We start from the raw sequence: 22,834 nt of genomic DNA, 5'->3' as shown, positions 1-22,834 counted from the left end.
GAATGACTAAAAAGTGACACATAAATGCAAAATGCTTAGTGGATCAGATATACGAGCAGAATTGAAAGAAAAAAAAAAAGCAAGCCACGTACAGATACTCATATCAAGACGTGTGTTGTCAAGTAAAGCAAATTAAATATAAAACAAAACCAAAAAAAAACACGTCCAACCTTTTTGCTGTTTGATACAACAGTTCTCATTTCCCAACTTATCTACGAGGCAAGTTTGTGTTATTTACGTTTTAAGATGCATGGAGCTAGGTAATGAGTGTCATGCAGGCTGTGCATGAACAAAGAACCCCCATTCAAAATTGTTCTGCAATAAACAACGTAGGCTCGCCAGTCGTTGATCACAACAGACTTGAAAATTAGCGATAAACAGGAGAAAAACACCGGAAAGGAAAATTGGGTTGCAGAAAGAAATGCATCATCAGGCATATGGAATTATTTTGACTACAGAAAGGATGATGTAGACCAAAAACAGGTACTTTGTCAACAGTGCCTTGCAATTGTTGCCACAACATGAGGCAACATGACTAATTTATTTGATCATTGAAATCGGCACCACAAAACTCTGTATGCCGAGTACAAAGCCAGATCTGAATGCTGTCCAAAGCAAATAACAGTTTTGGACACGTTTGCCTGTCTTACACCATGCAAGACGGTTTCCAAATGGCATAGAGAAATCACTGTTGCAATAACATTTCACCTCATGAAAGACCACCATTTAGTACAGTTAACAAAGAGAGTTTTGAAAAGATGGTCCAATTGCTTGACAAACGGTATGCAATACCATCACGCAACTATTTTTATCATGTTGCCATCCAAATTTAAATGCAGTTTTTATGAAAAAATATTTCTGTGTTGATGTTTGTTATTTATTACAAATTGACATATATTTTAAATTGTATTTTTGAAAACCACTCAGGGGACTGGTGCATAGCTGCTAAAGTATTTTTTATAATTTTTTTTAAAATGTGTTTACTATTTTGCTGATTACCAAAAAAGTTTTTTTGAAAATAAAATGTTAAATGGAATATTTTATTAGTTGTTTTAATTTGGTATGTGAAAATAAAGCTTTAATGCTCTGTTTTAACTGGGAGTACAAATATATAGCCTCCTCTAATCTTCTTTATCCCTTCTAGGCAACATCCTGCTTCATTGACAGATGGGTAGTGATGGGCAAATGAAGCTTCATGAAGCATTTGCTCTATTTTCTGACAGTACTAAATATACAGTGTCACAGACGGCTGGGGTTCTTACCTGGCCGGGATGCCTTAAAGGACCGGAAGGTGGCATAAAAAGCTTCCGGGTCACGAGGGGGTAACTGCCCTGGATAAAAAGAGGACCACGGGAAAGGGACAAAAAGATTTTAACCCGTTGGGACCCGTTGCCACCACCAGGAGGCGCTTCAAGCCTCATTAGACCTGGAGAACTGTCACTGCCGCCACACCAGGCAAGATGGTGAATGAACCTGCCAGGGATGCCTGGAGTGCTTCCGGGGCAAAGGGCAGCACTTCCGCCACACCAGGAAGTGCTGCTGGAAGGACGTCATCAGCCACCTGGAGAACAATAAAAGGGAGCTAGAGTCGGGAGAGGGAGCAGGACGAAGCTCCCAGGAGGATATTGGCGGCCAAGGACAGAGATAGGGAAGTCGAATTGTGGTGATTATTGCTTTGTGTATTGTGTGGTGTTTCGGGACTGTGTTTATTTATGAAAAATAAACATGTGGAATTTATAAAGATGTGGTTTCCGACTGGTGGTGTCCGGGCAAGTCTCACAACAGGTTATATACCATTAGAGATAAAGACAGGAAGGTCCTACACTCAACAAGTTTTAAGAGTCAATTTTAATTTTTTAATTTTTTTTTTATTTTCTATACAGCAGATGCTCTCACTTTCCACGATCAACCCAAACATTCTAAAATGATTTATTCTTTGAAAGTGGAATGATTCAGGTCAGCAGTTGAAAATTCCTGGAGTTTTTAATATCACAATATATATCGCAGAAAAAAAATATTGCAATATCAGTGTTTTCCAATATCGTGCAGCCCTATACTATAGAGAGTCGACTTGTGAGAGAACAGGCAGGTGAGACTGCACAGGCCCACTTGAGACTCAGCATTGGTGTGGGGGTTGTAACTGCGCACATTGAGGGAGCTCAGATGGAGGCACAGTGAATAGCACAGCAGGTTTGACCGGGCATTTGAAGGACCATTACATTAAACAGCTGCTTTTGTTGTTACACTGGTGATTCAATCTCAACAGGCTGCCATCAGTGTAATACCCTGAGGTATGGTGGAGTAAATACTGACACACAGACCCTGCAGCTGTTTAATGGTCTCTGAAAGGAAAGTTTATTGTCTTTTTAAGAAAGGACCCTTATCAATTTGCATTGCTGCCCCAAGTAGATGCCTCTCTCAATGGGGATTGCAGTTCTAGCAAGCCTACACATTGTTATTGGCCATCTTCTTTCCCTTTCTGGGTCCAACCTGCCATTCTGTTCATCATGTCTCCTTTTAAGCTCCTTTAGCATGTGCACTTCAATCACCCCTGTAGCATCTCACCTGCCCCTTTGGAGGTTCACCTGTCAGTTCCCTCACAGTTCGAGTTGCTTGGATACTTTACTTGTGCATACATTTTTTATACAATTATGCCCAAGTGTCGAGTGACCTCTTTTTATGAAGCCTTAAACTATCAGCTTTTCCATTTGTTATTTATAAAGCAGCCATAATATAGCAATGGGAGAAAACCGTTGATTTTTAAGACAAATAACAAGAAGAGACTGCAGTTATTTGAGAATGATATGATTCAGTATTATGCTCAGTGTTTGAACCTTGCTTAAATACTGGTTGTGATATATTCTCTATAAAGTTTTTCCTGTGGATTTTCTTCATGAAATTTCTTTCTATTGTGTAGACAGACACTCCGGTCAACTGACTGCTTCAAATTATCTAAACATGATTGTCTCATTAGTCTTGTTTATGTGCCACCTTTGATGTACTGTTGTCACCAGTCTTGTTCCATGTTTCAAGATAGACTCCAGCTTGTGCAGACCCCAAGCAGTGAAGTGCGAAAACAGTTTAGGCTTTACAGTTTACTTTTTGTGTAACTCATCTGTGGCTTCCTCTTTTCTTCCCATTCTCACCCATAAGACTCCCTCGATGTGTTTAATTAACACCTCTCCCTAATCCTTTTATCTTGCTTCAGACTGTTTCTCATTGTTTATACTCTAGTCATACCTCCTGTCATCTCTCTTTTGTATGCATATCTGCTTTCACCTCCATTCCTTTTCCAGCTCTAATTTATTTTGAAGAAGACCTTCAGTGACAGACTTTATGATTTTTTAATAAACAAGGCAGAGGTAATGTTAGCAGTCCTTGCTGCTTTATCACTATTTTATTGTGTAAAAAAATATTAAATGCTGATCCTTCTGTATTTGTGAAGTTTCGTTGCTTTCCATAGATCATTTATTTCCATCCAAAGAAATGTTTGTGTTTGTTTATTTTGAGTTTAACAGCAAAAGAAGCAACTTTTTGACATTCAAATTATTTTTCCTTAACTTTCAATTTCAGTTTACAATTAGTCAATATTTGGTTGCTGTATCATTCTTCAATCAATGCTTATAAATTATAGTAGAGTATATCCATAGTTTCAGCCAGCATGTGCCCATTCATGATTTAAATCAGACTGTTAAAATAGCCTTGTAGGTGAAACTAGATACATACATTACCTCACACTCTGTGCAATGTTTCTTTCTATACTGGATAATATTTAAAGAGCTCTACCAGTTTTTTTCCCCCCACAGTCTTTAAAATTAGAGTACGAGCTGATGAAATAGCACTGTGTACAGTACTCGTGTAGTTTAGCTGCTTCATTGCCATTTCTCAGAATTCTTTGCACTTGCTCTCGGTAAAGCAATAGCTTTTGCAACATACATTTCATATCAAAGAAATAGAAAATAAATGACTTGCTACAATAATTAATAAAATGTGAGTCATTCAGTGGTCCTTTAGTATTGACGTGGATGTTACTTTCAAGAAAGATCCAGTAGAGGCTAAGCAGAGTGGAATAAGAAGTATCTAATTATTATAATAGCAATAACAGATATCTGGGCTAAATCTGAAGGTTGGAGATTAGTACAACATTTATTGCTTAGCAGATGCTTTTATCCAAAGTGGCTTATTAAAGAGTTCAACATAATGTAGTATAGCCATGTTGTGGGGCTAAGTGAGAGCCCGGGATAGTCTAACTGGGTGTACTAATATACCTTTCTGTGTAATAGAGCACAAAAAATAGTTTTTACTTACTGAATGGAAGGAGGAGGAGGTACAATGCGGCACAGGAAGCCGGCAAAGGATCCTGGATAGATGCATGGTTGTAGCACGGGGTTCATTTTTCCCTAAAAGGTTTTTTTTGGGAGTTTTTCCTTGTCTTCTCAGAGAGTCAAGGCTGGGGGGCTGTCAAAAGGCAGGGCCTGTTAAAGCCCATTGCGGCACTTCCTGTGTGATTTTGGGCTATACAAAAATAAACTGTATTGTATTGCATTGTATGTCCTTGAGTAGTGCCAACACCTGACAGTGCATTCTTGCCTGTGATAGGATGGGGACAGATGGCCTGCCAAGGTAAAAGCAGTTTGAGGGCCCAGAGGGTGTTCAGAAAAAGAGAGTGGACCATGGATCTACTCTGCATGAAAGTAAGCATGTGTGCGTGTGTGTGCAGTTTTGGTACTCAATTGAAAAATGAGTTGTAATTAAGAGTTTAAACATAAAAGTGTAAACTTAGTGACATGTGAGCCTTTGGGTGGAGTTGAAGAATTGTGTGACTGGGATTGGCAGCAGGCATCCCGTAAGGCTGTTGGTTGTGTGGTTTATTGGTAACGCATGGTAGCCTTCTGCAAGCTCCATGAGAGGGGAAAAAGATGATGTAGTGTGCTGGGCTTAAGTCCTCCAATTGCTTACTGAGGTTGAGGCAAGAACTTGGGAAGGACAGACACTGCAGTTGCTACAGGGAATTGATTGGATCTGCTAATAATTCTTCTGACAGTCCTGACATAGAAAAGAAAGTATGGTAGTGCCTGCCAATTGAAGTCCACTGATTGTCTGAGAATAGAGGCAGTAATTGTTAGTTGGTGGTGTCAGCTAGTCAGTGACCTGTTAAAGTGCTCTTTGAAGTCTCTTTGTCCTGGGTAATTTTGGGGAGGGTAAAAAGTGAAAGAACCTGAGACAATGTTTTTTTTTCATTTAGTATTGCTTTTTGATTGTATTAGTAATTAAAGAATGAATCTCTTAATAATTTATTACTGAACCACATTATAGTGAGGAGGCTTCCGTTAAGATATTCGGGTCATGTGCATTGCTGGTACTCTAAGTTGAAATTGGAAGAGCACTGTTCAGAAGTAACTTACAGACACTACAGACAACATCCGGATATGATTTTTTGGAGAACACATTTCCCGCGTACAAATTCAAGTCTTATTGCGGGTCAAACAGTCCCCATGCACTCTAGACAGAAGCTTGTGCATAACGATATGTAAAGATGAGGTGTTGCACGTACAATATATTTCCTGCATTTTATGCCCAGCTGTGACATTTAGTACAGCTGACCAGTCATAGACAACTATAAATCATTTGAATGCTCTGAGTCTCAGCTATTCAATGATAATGAGCCTTTCACTGTATGCGGCTTGGCATAGGTGGGATTTTGAATAAAAACAGGTTTACTCAACTGTGATGTGCTGCTTGCCTTGGCATATACGTGTGCAAATTGCATCTCTTACTAATGAAAATGAGCAGATAACATGTAAAATGATTTATCTGAAAGAAGACACCCTTGTGTATATTATTGCTTTTGATTGACTAGTGGATTTATTGCAACATACACAAACAACTGAAATATGGAGGTATACTTGTGCATAAGTGCTTTCTTCCCCAAATAATACTGGGATGTCCTTAGAAACAGTAGAGCATTAGGACAGTATTTCATAGGTGTAATCAGTGATTTTTTTTTTAAACACAGTGTGTTCACTAGAAGTACCATGGATTTTATCATTGAAGATATTTACAAAATCAGCATTGCTTAAGTTTTATGGGTAATATGGCAGTTCAGAATTTCCATTTGTCAGATTAGATAATGTTGTAAATACTGCATGAGGATTCTTTCTGGTTTCGTTTGGTTTCAAGGAGATAAGGCGCAAGGTGAAGAGAAAGGTGGCGAAGGCTAAAGAAAAGGTGTATGATGAGTTGTATGAAAGGTTGAACACTAAAGAGGGAGAAAAGGTCCTGTACTGATTGGCTAGACAGAGGGGCCAAGCTGGAAAAGATGTGCAGGAGGTAAGGGTGATAAAGAATAAAGATGGAAATGTACTCACAAGCGAGGAGAGTGTGTTGAGCAGATGGAAAGAGTACTTTGAGAGGCTGATGAATGAAGAGAACGAGAGCGAGAAGAAGTTGGATGATGTGGAGATAGCGAATCACGAAGTGCAACAGATTAGCAAGGAGAAAGTAAGGACAGCTATGTAGAGGATGAAAAATGGAAAGGCCGTTGGTCCAGATGACATACCTGTGGAAGCATGGAGGTGTTTAGGAGAGATGGCAGTGGAGTTTTTAACCAGATTGTTTAATGGTATCTTGGAAAGTGAGAGGATGCTTGAGAAGTGGAGAAGAAGTGTACTGGTGCTGATATTTAAGAATAAGGGGGATTGTGGTATATCGGGTCCACAGCTCTCTCTCAGTAAAGGCCAGTTTTATTAAATGAATAAAGTAGGAAAGCAGGAGAGCGAGCGAGCGAGCGAGAGAGAGCCGGTGCGGGTGAACGAGTGAACGCTTGCAGGCAGCTTAAGGAAGCCTGGGGGTTAGGCCGACACCTGGGTGTCGTAGTAGTGGTCGCTCCTGCTGAGTGAGCATGTAGCGGGAGTGACCAATGAAGAAGAAAGACTGTCCGCGTAAGGCAGGGACGTCAGCGGGAGTCGGGAGGCTTTGTGGAGAAGTCCTTGGTGTGAGCGTCCTTGGTGCCAATGTTTCCAAGTCTCGGGCTTGGGATGAGTGCCAGACCGCTAGTATAAAAGGAGTACCGGGCTTATTGATTTTAAGGACTGCTTCCAGCATCGTTTGAACCTTGTTGTTTTAAAGGATTGTTTTCTATTTTATTTTTAACCTCCACGTTTCTTTTAGGGATTATTTATTTGATGAAGATTTTTGGGAATCACTGCACTATATTTAAACATTTGCTTTATTGTTGACTGTTTTTAATAAAAGCACTTTTGCACTTTTATACACCATCCCCTTGCTCTATTGTTATTGCCTCACTGTCTAGCTCATCTCGATTATAACTATCGACGGTGTTGGGTTCAAGGACTCCCAGACAGCACATGGGAGCATGGAGCAGAACCCGCATCGACTACAGGGGAATAAAATTGATGAGCCACAGCATGAAGTTATGGGAAGGAGTAGTGTAAGCTAGGTTAAGAAGTGAGGTGATGATTAGTGAGCAGCAGTATGGTTTCATGCCAAGAAAGAGCAGCACAGATGCAATGTTTGCTCTGAGGATGTTGATGGAGAAGTTTAGAGAAGGCCAGAAGGAGTTGCATTGTGTCTTTGTGGGCCTGGAGAAAGCATATGACAAGGTGCCTCGAGAGGAGCTGTGGAATTGTATGAGGAAGTCAGGAGTGGCAGAGAAATACGTAAGAGCTGTACAGGATATGTACAAGTGAAGTGTGACAGTGGTGAGGTCTGTGGTAGGAGCGACAAATGCATTCAATGTGGAGGTGGAATTACATCAGGGATCGGCTCTGAGCCCTTTCTTATTTGCAATGGTGATGGACAGGTTGACAGACGAGATTAGACAGGAGTCCCCGTGGACTATGATGTTTGCTGATGAAATTGTGATCTGTAGCGAGTCGGGAGCAGGTTGAGGAGACCCTGGAGAGGTGGAGATATGCTCTAGAGAGGAGAGGAATGAAGGTCAGTAGGAACAAGACAGAATACATGTGTGTAAATGAGAGGGAGGTCAGTGAAATGATGAGGATGCAGGAAGTAGAGTTGGTGAAGGTGGATGAGTTTAAATACTTGGGATCAATATTACAGAGTAATGGGGATTGTGGATGAGAGGTGAAAAAGAGAGTGCAGGCAGGGTGGAATGGGTGGAGAAGAGTGTCAGGAGTAATTTGTGACAGACGGTTATCAGCAAGAGTGAAAGGGAAGGTCTACAGGACGGTAGGGAGATCAACTATGTTATATGGGTTGGGGACGGTGGCACTGACCAGAAAGCAGGAGACAGAGCTGGCGGTAGCAGAGTTAAAGATGCTAAGATTTGCACTGGGTGTGACGAGAATGGATAGGATTAGAAATGAGTACATTAGAGGGTCAGCTCAAGTTGGATGGTTGGGAGACAAAGTCAGAGAGGCGAGATTGTGTTGGTTTGGACATGTGCAGAGGAGAGATGCTGGGTATATTGGGAGAAGGATGCTAAGGATAGAGCTGCCAAGGAAAAGGAAAAGAGGAAGGCCTAAATGAAGGTTTATGGATGTGGTGAGAGAGGACATGCAGGTGATTGGTGTAACAGAACAGAACGATATGGAAGAAGATGATCCACTGTGGCAACCCCTAACGGGAGCAGCCGAAAGAAGAAGTTAAATGTTTATAGAAAACTGAACTTAGTGGTCAAAATCATGTGTCCAACTTTCCATGATATGCTCAATTCAATTTTTTATCTAGAAAAATATTTTTTACACATATATGAAACGTTCTTTCCCAGGTTGCTTGGGACGGCCCTTGAACCCTGCTGTGTTCTTGTCGTATCTTTTCATGTGTGTGTATGTGTGTGCATGTGCAACCTGAAATATTAAGTTCTACGTTGGGGTTTGAAAGTTGAAGGCCCTTTAAGCTACTGATTGGATGATTTTTTTGCTGATGAAAAAAGGGGTGCAGGAAGTTGTACATCCTACTAGTTTACTTGTCATCAATATCATGACTCACATCAATTACTTATGTACAGTACAATTTAGTACTTTGCCAATTAAACACAAATTTAAGCTAATTAATATTTATTTGTAATTCTGATTTTGCCACTGAGTATTTGTTGTTTTTGTATTTATATTTAACTAGAAAAATACCCGTGCTTCGCAGCGGCGAAGTACTGCCTTAAAATTTTTATTAAGAAGAAAATTAAACCTTTTTAAAATGAGAGAAAATATACCAATAATTATTTGTTAAAGAACTCTTTGTATACCACATTGTCAGTTCGCCCCTCCGGTTGTAACATGACCAAGCTGTGCGCTGAGCTTACTCTTGAGCATGCAACGTACAGTTGGCCATGTAAAAGTAATCTTGTCTGAAATCTCACAGCTTGGATTGCTGCTCTCATAATCGGTTTGTTTCATGGTTTGTTTCAATTACGACAGTATTTGCTGGACTTGTGTTGAAATGACATTCGGCATCTATCAAGCGTTGTAAGCATACAACCGGTTTCATCGATAACTTCACATCCAGCTTTTGAGAGTTTAAACATTCATAAACATCAAAGTGCCCATTACTGAAATCGTCACCTGTGAATCTAAGATGTTTAAGAGGCATTGGCGGTTGTCGAAAGGTGTAAAATATTTGGCCATTTCGGTACACTTGAAAAAGACAAACGAACAATTCAGCGGCAGCCATCAACTCACATGCAGAACCCTAGGTGAAGGGCTTAAGCATTTCACTCTTATAGTGCTCCTGTGTAGTATAATTATCTCCTGTACCGTCATCAGTCCACACCTTGAACCTGTCCCAGTCATTCAATACATAAGACACAGTGTTCCTCCGGATATCAAGAGTGAGCCTGATATGGCCGTGCAATATGTAACACAGAGAATGGAAAAGGTAGGTGCCATCTCCAGGCATGGAAACCACTCAGTAAGTGACAGTTCTTTGATCGATGGTGATCACCTCTATAGACATGTTAATGGGGGTATGGTTGGAATAATAAAGGAAATGGGTACCTGAACAATGTAAAGTAAGTTTAAAATACCTACACAATAACTATAATCGTAATAAACAAACAATAAAACAGCGGAGAAGCGGTGGATTAAATAAAAAGGCTGTAGTTTTCAGCTGGGAGTGAATCCCATGGCGAAGCAAGGAAGGGAATGTAGAGACCGGAGCAACGGATGGCCTTATATAGGCAGGCAGCCAACAACATGGGAGGCATTGGGATGGGGGACCCAACGCCGCCTCACATGGTGACCGAGCTGCAGGCTATGGACGTATATATGTACGTAAATAGGATTCAGTTAGCGTTTGGAACCCGCGTACCAAATTTTTTGAAGATGGGCCCATAAGTAACAAAGACCGTTGAAAAGTTCGATATGGCCACCGACAGTGGCATCATACAACCGAAATAAGTACGTAAATTGGTTTTGGTTAGCGCAGGGAAGCCGCCTACCAAGTTTCGTGAAGATGGGGTCAGTCTTCTACCTACATGGGAAGTTGGAGAATTAGTGACGTTGGAAAGTTCAATATGGCGGCCGATAGTGGCGTCATATCACCGAAATAAGTACATACATCGGTATTGGTTAGCGCAGGGAAGCTGCCTACCAAATTTCGTGAAGATGGGGCCATAAATAAGAAAGTTCAACATGGCGGACGTTGTCGGCCGTTATGACAGTTACATATAGAATTTCGAAATGAAACCTGCTTAACTTTTGTAATTAAGCTGTAAGGAATAAGCCTGCCAAATTTCAGCCTTCTACCTACACGGTACGTTGGAGAATTAGTGATGAGTCAGTGAGTGAGTCAGTGAGGGCTTTGCCTTTTATTAGTATAGATACTGTCTTTTGGTGGTTGAATGGCATGGCAAAGTTATGATAATATATCTTCACTCTGTGATTTGTTTATGGAATTCTTTGACTGACATCATCTTTGGTGGTAGTAGCCTAAAACAGTGTTAAAAGCAATATTTCTCCTTCCCAGCTTAATGTAAGGATTAGTGGAGGCCATTTCCTTTCTTGGTCACTCTCTATTGCCACTGCCATCTCACCAGTCTTCCATTGCTCCTTCCTTGTTGATTCAAAGATCTTTTTCTTCTACCTGTACCACTGTCTACTTATTCATGCAACTGATTTCACCTCACAATGCTTATTCGGGATCATAGGCAATATCATCTGCACCCTCTCTCTCCAGCTCCATGAGGTGATCCATCCAAGATCCTTTCCAAGATTGCCAGTGGCCATGTACCAAGGCTAATGGATGTAAGAAGCGGAGTGGATCTACTGAATTCTGTATGAATGCTTTATCATCTCTCTCCCAGATCTGTGTGGCCCCATCAGAATTTTCTATGTTACAAAATGCAGCTGCTCCTGATATTTTTCAGATTGGCTACTTTAAAATGACAGTATTAGGTTCAGTCATAGTCTTTAATTGGCTAAAATACAGAAATTGCATGTCTTTATTTCCAAGTTTTTAGTGTTTTTATTTTTGATGCAAAACTTCCAGTTCTATTAGTATGATTTGTTACTCTTAATTTACTGTAGATTCATGGTTGCAATAATAAGGTTCTGTTCTCCAGGACTCATATTGTCCACATGCAAACATTTGCAAAGGCTGGACAACTCCTCTGTGAATCATTTAAGACAGTATTGTACTCAGTTAAAGTACTGCCAGTCATTGATGTCCTCATTTCCAGTGTAAATGATCTCTAAATTGCTCAAAGTTGGCTAAATGCATAAAAATAGAAATGCTTTTATAGAAGAAATGATGGCCAGGTGTGCTACAGAACTGGGGCTGAGAAAGTAGCTTATTAGTTTTTTTTTTTTTTTGTTTTTTTTAATAGAGCAAGTAATAGTAGCCACAATCTTAAAGGATCTTACTGAGCAGTGAGTGTACAACCTTTTAAAAACATGCACACATTTAGGGTATAACATAACACCACGTCATATAATCCACATCATGTTCCTAACATGTACACTTTGTTAAACAGTTGGGAAGCTGTAAGGTACAGAAAATGTAAAGTATTTCAAAGAATGAGAAAAGTCTTTAAACCTCAGACCCACCTTTCTGATTTCTGCATTGTCTGATTTACTTCACCCATCCTTCAATTGTCCAAAATCACGTGTTTACATTACAATGAGTCTCACAGTAGGCTGGAGCCTATCCTTTGTAAGTGCCAAGGAAGACGAACAAGCATCTCAGCTAGGATGGAAGGTTATATCTTGCCTGGCCGAGAAGACGTTTTGGAAGGACTATGTGGTTGGAGACAAAACCTGGCTGGGATGCCTTACACCCCTTGTCCTAACTGAGATATTGGAACTAGAGATCAGGAGCAGTTCATCCCCCTGTACAACAGGTAGCAGTGTCCCTCTCGAGTCATCCCAGTTTACATAGGATTTGGAGTACACAAGTGCAACTCTGTCGGGGTTCTTGGGTGCTGCCAGAAGGTGCTGCCAAGGAGGACCATCCTGGTTTTCACACAACTTGTGTTTCCAAGTATTTCTAACAGGCAGTGTTGCGATACTCGAAACACACTTGGGTCCAGTTTAAAAGGGAGTCTGCGCTGACTTATCTTTACCAGTCAAACTTAGTAGGTGGCATGCAAAACTCACCAGGAGGAGTGGTAGCAGAAGAAGGTAATTTGTTTGTTGGTATAATTGTGGCATTTGTGGCTGCACTTGGAATGTGGTGGTGATAAATACGAGGGACGTTCAAAAAGTTTCCTCATTTTAATATTCATTGGAAGCGGTGAAGGCGAGCGGAGTAGCAATTGGGCATTAAAAAGTTGATACAATGATGGGAAAACTGCATTACAAAGGAAGGTGACTATGTATAAAGGTGATGTAATTTGTTCTTGAAATTCATAATAAAAAGAGTTAAAAAAAAAAGTGTGCAAACTTTTTGAACATCCCTCGTAATAATCTTTTTTTTTGATCCCAGAGCTATGTTGAATTAGATCGTGTCTACGGTTCGGGCCTCAGTGGCGCCCCCTTGTGGTCACACCTTTCAACAGAAGCAGCCAAGATGGTGGCCATACACATGCACATTCACTATTTATTTGCTAATTAACTTAACCTGCTATTTTTGAGGAAGAAAAATAAAGTACCCAGGAGAACCAGATGCATGACAAAATGGGCCGCATTCAGAGCATCAAGCATCACAAGGTACATTACAAAGAAAGTCAATTTACAGTATTGTGTAAAACTGAAAAATTCATAAGTCTGACAAAAATGTAAAAGGTACTACAAGTCAAACCGAGAAGCAATGATTCTGCTAGGACTTGAGCCTAGATTCCATAAACTGTGTGGAAGCTGAGCTAACCACTGTGCCACCATGCAACTTAAATGGCCTTCTGTTTAGGCTTAAAAATATTTATGCCCATAGAGACAGAAGAGTAAGTTGGCTCGTTGTTCGTTATATGCAGTTTATTTTTTGGTGGTTCTTTAGACACTGTTGCGTTCTGCACAGCTTTGAACACTAGGTTTAATTCCCAATGTGCAGATTTTTGGGTTCTCAGTTATTTTATGTGGGTTTCTTCTCACACTTGAAAGAACTGCTGTTAAATAGGTTTGTAACTTTGTGCTGGCTAAGCAAATGTCTGTAATTACATATGTTTCTGTGCCCTTTGCACTCATTTCTGGTGGGATAGACTCTGTAGATCAAAGCCTGCAACTAAAGAATACATAAGCATTATCCAATAACAAATCTAGCTTCAGAACTTCACTGCATCTTACCAAAATCACAGACAGTGGCCATTTACTTATACTGTTAATATGAAGAGCAAGGTGTAAAACATGGTGTGTCCTAATTAACCTCTTGGACCCCTTGAAAGTCTGAAAATCAAGATGTTGGGCTCTCAGAACATACATCTTTAAAACTTGCTATGGTGTTATGAATCATTCATTGTCCATCACTGTGTTGGTGAGAAAGGATTGTTGCAAACAACAGATGGGAGTAGAAGGCAGCTGTGTATGAGTGCTTCACAGGTTGTTTAGGGCTAGATACTGGAGTGGCAGCAGACCAGCAGGGAAAGGAAGTGTATCCTTTGACAAGCCTTTAGAGTATTTGAAAAAGAGAGACAACACATTTAGTGGAAAAAGTATAAATAGGATCTTCATGCAGACTTTAGTAGTTTCATTGGTCTCAGAGCTGAAATGTATGACAGTTGATAGCAAAAAGTGTTCACATTGCAGTAGGTCACTGCTGTACGCTTCTGTTTCTGACTTTTGTGTTCTTAACTAATGAGGTGGGATGCTGGTCTGTGGCAGGTTGGTGAACTGGCTTACCATAAGCAGTTATTTTGACCTGCAAGATAAAATAGCAATTTTTATGTTGTACAGTACAAAGAGCAGCAAAATGCAATTGTGTTGGTATTCCACATACTGTATGTGGTGAATTACACCACTGAAAGTGAAAAACACTTGCCACAATATAGTTGTATAGCTATTTATAGCCTTACCTGAGTTTTTATTTAAATAGTTATTGAGAAAATGGGCACACTTACCTTGATGGAGGAGGAGGTGCGTCATATCAGTGGAGGAGATGTGACTTCTCAGCGGTTCAGATTTTGCGTGTCTGTTGCACGCATGCCTGATTTATGTAGCATTGCAAGAAATGGACTGAATTGCACTGAACCAAGGAACAAACTGCTGAACTAGTTCATTGAGAGAATCATTTCATGTATTGAACTGAGGAATGAACTGCAAACAATTTGCTCGCAGTACAGTAGACTAAACTCGTTCACCGAAAGAATCGGTTTATGTATTGTACTGCGGAGAAGAGACTCTCAGTACATTGAATCGCAGTTCAGTTCACTGATGATATATGTATAGGAGACTGCATCAGAAGGAACAGGATATAAAAAAGGAAATTGTGGGAGATTAATCCAAAACTGAAAATAACTTTTAGCCATATTTCAGTTTTCATAAAGTTTTTTTGTGATTTGTGTACTATTCTAAGGTTCAATTTGTACAATTTTTTTAACTTTAATGTTGAAAGTATTGTTGAGTATTATTATTATTATGTATAAATTACGTATTTTGCTTTTTATATTGTTTGGTGGGTAAAGATGTAACACTGTTATGATACTATTCTAGATTTTAAACTAGAATATAGCTTGTTGTTTTTGTAGTGGATGAATCAGTGATTCAAAGATTCAAATCATTTTAACGAACTCAACAAAATGAATTTAATCAATAAAAAGAATTGTTTTGCACATCACTATTGCCTCAGTAAATAGGAGAGTTCCTGGATGAGGGTGCAGCATAGCACAAGCAGCATCACTACATGCTCACTTATTGGGGAATGAGATGGTGTCGACGGGGTTTGAGCACCACAATCCCTCTCAGGCCTATAAAATGGAAGAATGGACACTACTGTACAGGTCTTTTGTCCGGGTTGGGTGTCTCACTTATCTTCAGAACTTTTTATTTTTGAATAAAAGCTTATAGTTGGTTTTCATTTTCTTTTCCTTTTCTGATTTGAATGGCAATGGAAGAAAGAACAGTATTTTTGTAAATATTTTTTTTTATTTTTATCATTTCTGCTGTGTGTGCGTGTGTGGGTGGGTTTGTAGGACTGGGTTTTTATTTAATGACACCACAATATTTCGATTTGAATATTTTTTCAGTATTTTTGTTCGCAGCTCTTGTTTTCTTTTACTTTTGTAATTTTGTGTTTGTGTCTCTCTGTTCTCACCATCGATACGTTCGGTACATGAACTAAAAGAGCACAAGGTGTAGCATGGTGCCAATGTTGACTCACAGTACTAAGGTCTTACAACATGGCCTTTCTGGGTACTCTCTGGGTATCTTGTTTTGTACTTATTCTAAACTGACCCATCTGTGAAACAATGTGAGTTTGTGTTAGTAAGTCTTGCAATAGTCTGGTTCCATGACTATGTCTGGTCCCTGCTTTGTACCCAATGCTGTCAGGATAGGCACCTGCTGCCATGACCCTAAATTCAATTAAACTGGTCTCAGAGTGTTATTTTTTATTGAAAGTTATTTTAAAGTGAAAATTTACTATATGTATAAATGGAATGTTTTATGGAATGAAAAATATTTTGAACAGAGACCACCTCGGGAATAATTTATGCAATGTGAAAGTAAATCTCATTTTTATCAATTTATGGAAAAAGAAAGAAAATTGTTAGGCAAAGAAAAATAACAACATTTGAGTTTAGTACCTCTTGGTGTAACACCTAGAAATCATTGTTGCAGTGTCTAAGCATGGATTTTGCTCTGCTGGATGAATCACACACTTTGTATTAATATCTCTGCAGCCATGCCTCACTTATTCAGCTACTGTCTGAAAGGCCATGCAGTACTTCTCAACTGCTAAAAAAATAAGGTTTTCCAAGGGACTGGGCTGTGTAATGAGGTTAGGCTGCTTCAGCCATGGAGATGTCATCTGGTGCCTGCTGTACTATGAAGTGGACAAAATGACAGATTGTCATTTTATATCCATGCCTGTTTTATCAAGAGGTCAGTATTTTTAGGAGAAGAAAGAGTATGAGGGACTTTATGTTTTACGTCTTACAAACCTTGAAAGCTATTAGATGGTAGAAATATGATGCCATAACGCTACTCTAGTTCAAGTCCCCTTTATCTATTTTGCCATCCTACTGCAAAATTTCTCTGTGCTACTGCTCTGAATACTTATTACACATTGGCAACGTTGCCCTTTGAGTGCTGCAATTTTGCTGAGAAGCATGTGTGGAGAATCTAAATGCTTCTTCTGGCCTTACAGTGTGCATTCGCTGAAACACTTCACTTTTAAACTGGAATGCTCCAAGGGCATCTTCCAGCCTGTGGCTGCCTTACAGCAGCAATCTTGGCTCTGGGAAGTTATCAGCCATTCTTTAATGCAAGTAGTCAGGAGCTAATGAGAGTAACCTCCAAACTTAGGGTCAACTCTCAATCAGCTGACATGTTGTGCTCTGCATGAGTCACAAAATATAGTTTGTCTACTTGAATGAAGGTTTGATGGTTAAATCTGTTAGTGAGTGCAGTATTAGAATTATAGGGAAAAATGGAGGGGAAAAGAAAATATTTTTACATTTACTGCACATAGAGTAGGAGACAATAATAAACGTGTGTTTTGTGTTAGTTTATGCCAATAATATTTTATTATGAATGTGTACATCTGTTTAATTATATATATAAAATGTACTGAAATCAGTCATACTTATCTCATTTACAGTTGATAATATAATCTGATTATTTGATTTATCATTTAAATCATTGACAGCAAAGGAGAATAAGAAATAATCTTGTTAATAATCTATTGAGACTGATTGAAATGTTGAATAATAGAAAGGCAATTAATTCAGTTTGGCTGGGGCCAAATTCTGTTCTCTTCATCTCCATTGTGTTGAACACTATTGCAAAGACATTTGTGTGCTGCTGACTTTATTCCTATTCACACATTCTTTTTTGTCCAAAGGAAAGAATTTTTTAATGATCTGCTGCTATATCTGCAGTTTGTTTTGCCATTACCTAAAAGTTGAATAACACTGCTATGTAAGCAGGCAAGTTATGAACGGAGGAGCACTATTTTAATGTTATTCTGTTTTTTTCATGTTAAGCCTTCCTTGAACCCGGAGGGAAGACAGGCATCTGACATAGTACTCCTTAATCGCTGGAGTGTTCGCAACTATCAAGTACAGCGAGGAGACGTTGTGTCACTAATGTAAGTAGTAAGAATCTTTTTTTTTGGCCTGGCACCTGCCTCCAGAGCAAAAATTAAATGAAAGAAAGCTTTCAGGAAGTTAAAATGGATGAAACAAATTCATATTAAATGTGGCATCACTCACTGCTTTCAGTTTTCATATCTTACTTTGAAGGAGATTTTTCAATTTTCTGAAGCACAACAGGTGACAGATCCCCTTCAGATTTTCAATGTACTCCTGCATTTTGTGTGCAATTGTGTGGGATTTCTAATTTTGTCATGCAGATAATTTCCAGTTGGAGTAGACCTGTTCCCATAATCCACTGCATGGGAGAACCTCTTTTATTAAATGCATGAGTTAGCAGGTAAAGGAAAGGATTTTTTATTTTTGTAAAATACAGTAGTATGGCTTTTTTGAAGCACAGCAGGTCCGGTAACCTAATGTAAATGGTAGCATCTGGTGATATTTCAAGTATTGTTTAAATTATTGTAGTTCAAATCTTTACCTTATGCAGAATTGATCATATTGTTTAGTGTTTATTTGTTTTCTGTCATGCAATGTTAAATGGTATCTATTGTTTTCTTTTTTTGCTTTAGTTAATATTATTCAGAATAGTGGTGAAGAGCATATACTGTAGAAAGTTTTACCTTTTGTTGGGGCAATAAAAAGACAATTTGCTGAGTTTACTGAAAGTATAAAAAATGTTTAAATCTCTGCTACAGTCTTTCTCTTTCCTTGACTGCTGCATGGATTACTAAGATTTGTCGGTAATTTTAAATGTTTATTTTAATTAACGTAAAGAATGCATAATATTACCTGTTTTTCACTATGAAAAACTGTAATTGTGATTTGTATTTTCACTGTATTTATTTGGCTTTGGCTGTTGACTATTGCAAAGTGACAATTAAGTATATAAAAGAAAAGTATTTGCCTCTGGTGTATGAGTAGCGTATATATAAATATCTATATAACTTGATCTTTTTGATTGTCTTAGTGTTGCTTCTGCGAGCAGTCTGACTCCAACAGTCATGGTTCTTGGAAGGAATGGCGACTTCCAATTGCATTATTTCTTTTGTAGTGGGGTGACTAGCAGAGCTGGGACTTCCGTGGCAAAGCTGAAGGGACATCACTCCTCTGGGGTGCTCCTTGGCCACTTTATTAGGTACAACTGTTTAATTGCTCGTTAACACAAATATCTAATCGGCCAATCACATGGCAGCGCTCACACGCACAGCCATCTCTAGGGTTTATAGAAAATGGTCTGAAAAAGGGCAAATATGTGGCAGTCATTCTTGACTTGTATCAACAATTCACGCTAGTAGTGGTGGTGTAATGGTGTGGGGGATATTTTCTCATCACATTTTGGGCCCTTTAGTATTATCTGAGCATTGTTTAAACGCCCCAGCCTACCTGAATATTGTTGCTGTCCCATGCCCATCCCTTTATGACCACAGTGTACCCATCTTCTGATGGCTACTTCCAGCAGAATAACATGCCATATCACAAAGCACAAATCATCTCAAACTGTTTTTTTGATCATGGCAATCAGTTCAGTGTACCAGTGTATGGCCTCCACAGTCACCAAATCTCATTCCAGTACAGCACTTTTGGGATGTGGTGGAATGGGAGATTTGCATTATAATTGTTCAGTCGAACAATCTGCAGCAAATGCAGATTTGCTCTCATGTCAATATGGACCAAAATCCCTAAAGATTTCTTGAATCTGTGCCATGAGGAATTACAGCAGTTCAGAAGGCAAAAGGAGGTCCAACCCAGTATTAGCAAGTTGTACTTAATAAAGTGGCCAGTGACTGTATTTATATACACACAGAGGTAAAAAAATGATATAAACCTATGTTTTCCTTGACAGATAGAAACACAGAAGCCTAAACACAATGTTTGAGTGCCAAGTTGGCAAGAGTAACAAGCACTCGATCGTGGCTAAGGTTAACAAAAAAGTACAATTATCTGTTGGCTAAGTTGTAGCAAGATGCAGTCAGGTTTTAGGATTGGAGCTGTGTCTTGTGGGTGCTCATGTCCAAAAAGAAACCCCTCCTTCTGGGACCTCCCTGCTTTCATAGTTTGCGAACTGGAAGGGTTGGGGTCAGTTACCCTCATTGTGCGTCTTCTCAGAGCTGTGTGTGGAAAAGAAGACAAGGAAGTTAGGGATTTTGTCCCTGGTGTCCTGGGGTGGCAGTATTTACCTTTGACAAGCCCAGAAGGCAACCCTCCGACGCTTATGTGTTACATTGTATATAAAAAAAAAAACCTGCATAGCTACGGTATGCACCTTCATTACTGAATTTTGATTTTGTGGAATTTCTCTCAGTGTTCCTGTTTGTTTGAATTTTATGTAGTGAAATGCTTCAGACTTCTGCTTTATATAATTTTCTCCATTGGTAAAGGTCTTGGAAAGTGCAAACGGATGACATCCTGCCTGTTGGCTTCGTTTTGAAAATATTCCTTAACTAGAATTTTATAGCATAAATCAGCTACACATTGCTTGTTCTTACAGTGCTGCTCTTTCTAAACCAAACTATAACCTTGCTATTATACTAAATTATACATGTCAAAAGCCATTTTTGATATTGATGCATATAGGCTGATTTTTTTTTTTTGTCAAATAAGAACAATGCCATATTTAATTTTTATGTAGCATTTTTCTCAGAGTGCAGGTTTAGAATGCTGTAACAAGTTTACAGATAAAAATAATTTACTAACTTTACAAATTATGTTATGCAGTCAGTTAAATATACAGATTACTTTAAACACACACTAAAACAAACTATTTCAAACTGATTAACATAAAAGGATCTTAACAGTATATGTTCAATTTAATTATATTTTAGGTAATTAGAAAAAGACCAGTCAGCACTATTCCTGGAGAAAATTAACATCTGGGGTCCACAGTCAGATATAACAGACAGAGTCAAATGTCAAAGTCAGACACAGTTACAGTCCTGGAGACCTCTGCCAACTACAGTATTATATAAATGTGAGCTGGTCATTTTAATAAGAAGACAAAATCTCATCATCCTTGGATTTATCCCTGAATTCCAAAGCTGCTAAGTATTTCAGATGTCTTTCTTATGGATAAGAAAACAGCTTGTCAGTATAGCAGTGTTACCAAGTGCCACAGCAGGATACCAAAAAGAGAAACAGAACAGACAAGGGTCAGTAACAGTTTATAATTATTGTGATACTTATATTTTTGTACAAGAGATGCAATAAGAACAGCTAATCAGCAGGGCATGCTAGACTAAAGTAGTGAGTCTTCAGCCTGAATTTAAAAGCTGAGACCAAAGGGCCATCTTTCATACAAGAAGGCAAATCATTTCACAGCTTTGAGGCCCTGCAGCTAAAAGATCGACCTCCCACTGTTGTTTTATTAATCCTTACAATCTTTAGTAGACTGGCAGCTTGAGATCTTAATGCAATAGTCAATTCAACTATAAATAAAATCATGAATGAATTTCTCAGTGTCTTCCATACTTAGAAACCTTCTTAATTTTCCAACATTTTTAATCAGAAAAAATAGGTTTAAATAGTGTTTTATTGTTGTTAGTGTCCTTTGCCGTTATACTTTACAGTACACTCAAATGATTTGTTGTGTGTCCGACTATTTTAGAAAATTCAAATATTAAAAACGTAGCAACAGTACAGTGCATGATACAGTGGCATAGTGTAGGTAAAGCAAGCAAACAGATTACTAAACAAAGGAGTGGCAATAGGCTATAGGAATAATTATCAATAATTATACAATGCAATCAAATTTAAAATATAATTTACAAGTATATCATATTGTATATGTTCAGTTGCTTTACAAGAGTGGAGTCTTTGTTTAAGAATATCTTCATTCTTATCTAAAGCAGATATTATCCAGATCAGTTTATATTATTGATAAAATGATTTTATCAAATACTAATTATTTAGCACTAGTGCTGAAGAACAAGTGGGTTTCATTTCTCATGCAGTGAGCTAAAACTTTGTTTCCCATGCAATTTTAAGGTGTTTTTTGGGATGAAGAACAAAGTCATAAAGTCTATCTGGCACTTTTGTGTTTATCTGCATTTTGTCCACAACTGTATAAATTGTGTATCCTGCACCATACCAGTAAAGTCGATTGCATTTTATGATCTCATTCACCTCAGCGCAATGAAACACTGAGCATTTTTTTAAACTGTGACATGCTGCTTATTTTGTGCACATTACTGCATTTACTCCTCAGAAAAACACACTACAAGGGAACTCACCTCTCTTGCAGAGCAGGATATTTACGCTCTAAATGCCATGGATGAATTATACTGAGTATTGTTTCTGTTTCCATTACATTATTAGCATTGCATGTGCCAAGATTGTCATCATAATTGGCAAACTGGACATCAAGCTACCACTGCAACCATAACACACATCCTATGGTTCAATAAAATGTCTGCATGTGACAAGAAAGAATTATGATGATTTTTTTTTTCACTACAGATCTTTTAATAAATATAAAGTAAAAGGCAGATGCAAGTGGCATTAATGCAGAAAAAAGCTTCAAGATAGGGATGAAACACCTCCCTTGTTATGTCAGTGTTTAGCCCTAAGGTTTTGTTCAAATTCAGTTTGAAACGAGTTGCTTGCCCATCTCTATTAAATACTATTTAAATTCTTCAGGGGCATTTATTGGTTTTGATAAAAAAAACATACTTTAATAAAATAATTTACTTAATGTACAATTAAAAATTGCGGTGGGCTGGCGCCCTGCCCAGGGTTTGTTTCCAGCCTTGCTCCCTGTGTTGGCTGGGATTGGCTCCAGCAGACCCCCGTGACCCTGTAGTTAGGATATAGCTGGTTGGATAATGGATGGAGGGACAATTAAAATTATCAAGGTAATTCCTGGACTTATTTGTTACTCTTCATTAGTGTAATCATTGTAATATGTGTGGTATATCTTGCAATAAACAACTACAGTATCAATCAATCAATCAACATTTATTTATATAGCACATATTCATACAAAAAAATGTAGCTCAAAGTGCTTTACAAAATGAATAGAAAAATAGAAGACACAATAAAAGATAAACAGAAGTCAACATTAATTAACATAGAATAAGAGTAAGGTCCGATGGCCAGGGTGGACAGAAAAAACAAAAAAAAAACTCCAAAGGCTGGAGAAAAAATAAAATCTGTAGGGGTTCCAGACCAAGAGACCGCCCA

General features: G+C 38.6%; 1 protein-coding gene across 1 annotated transcript in view; it reads left to right on the top strand.

The window, feature by feature from the left end:
* The first annotated feature begins 16,746 nt into the window (after positions 1-16,746).
* The window catches only part of immp2l (inner mitochondrial membrane peptidase subunit 2), a 1,365,073-nt gene continuing 1,358,985 nt past the window's right edge, over positions 16,747-22,834 (top strand). Inside the window, exons 1-2 of the mRNA XM_039762139.1 lie at positions 16,747-16,851; positions 17,549-17,652. Coding sequence (XP_039618073.1) covers positions 16,747-16,851; positions 17,549-17,652 — 209 coding nt within the window. The remainder of the gene's footprint in view (positions 16,852-17,548; positions 17,653-22,834) is intronic.

Source organism: Polypterus senegalus, chromosome 8 (assembly GCF_016835505.1).
Source record: "Polypterus senegalus isolate Bchr_013 chromosome 8, ASM1683550v1, whole genome shotgun sequence".
Taxonomy (NCBI): Eukaryota; Metazoa; Chordata; class Cladistia; order Polypteriformes; family Polypteridae; genus Polypterus; species Polypterus senegalus.
The sequence above is the reverse complement of the archived record's forward strand: the minus strand, read 5'-3'. Positions and strand labels throughout refer to the sequence as shown.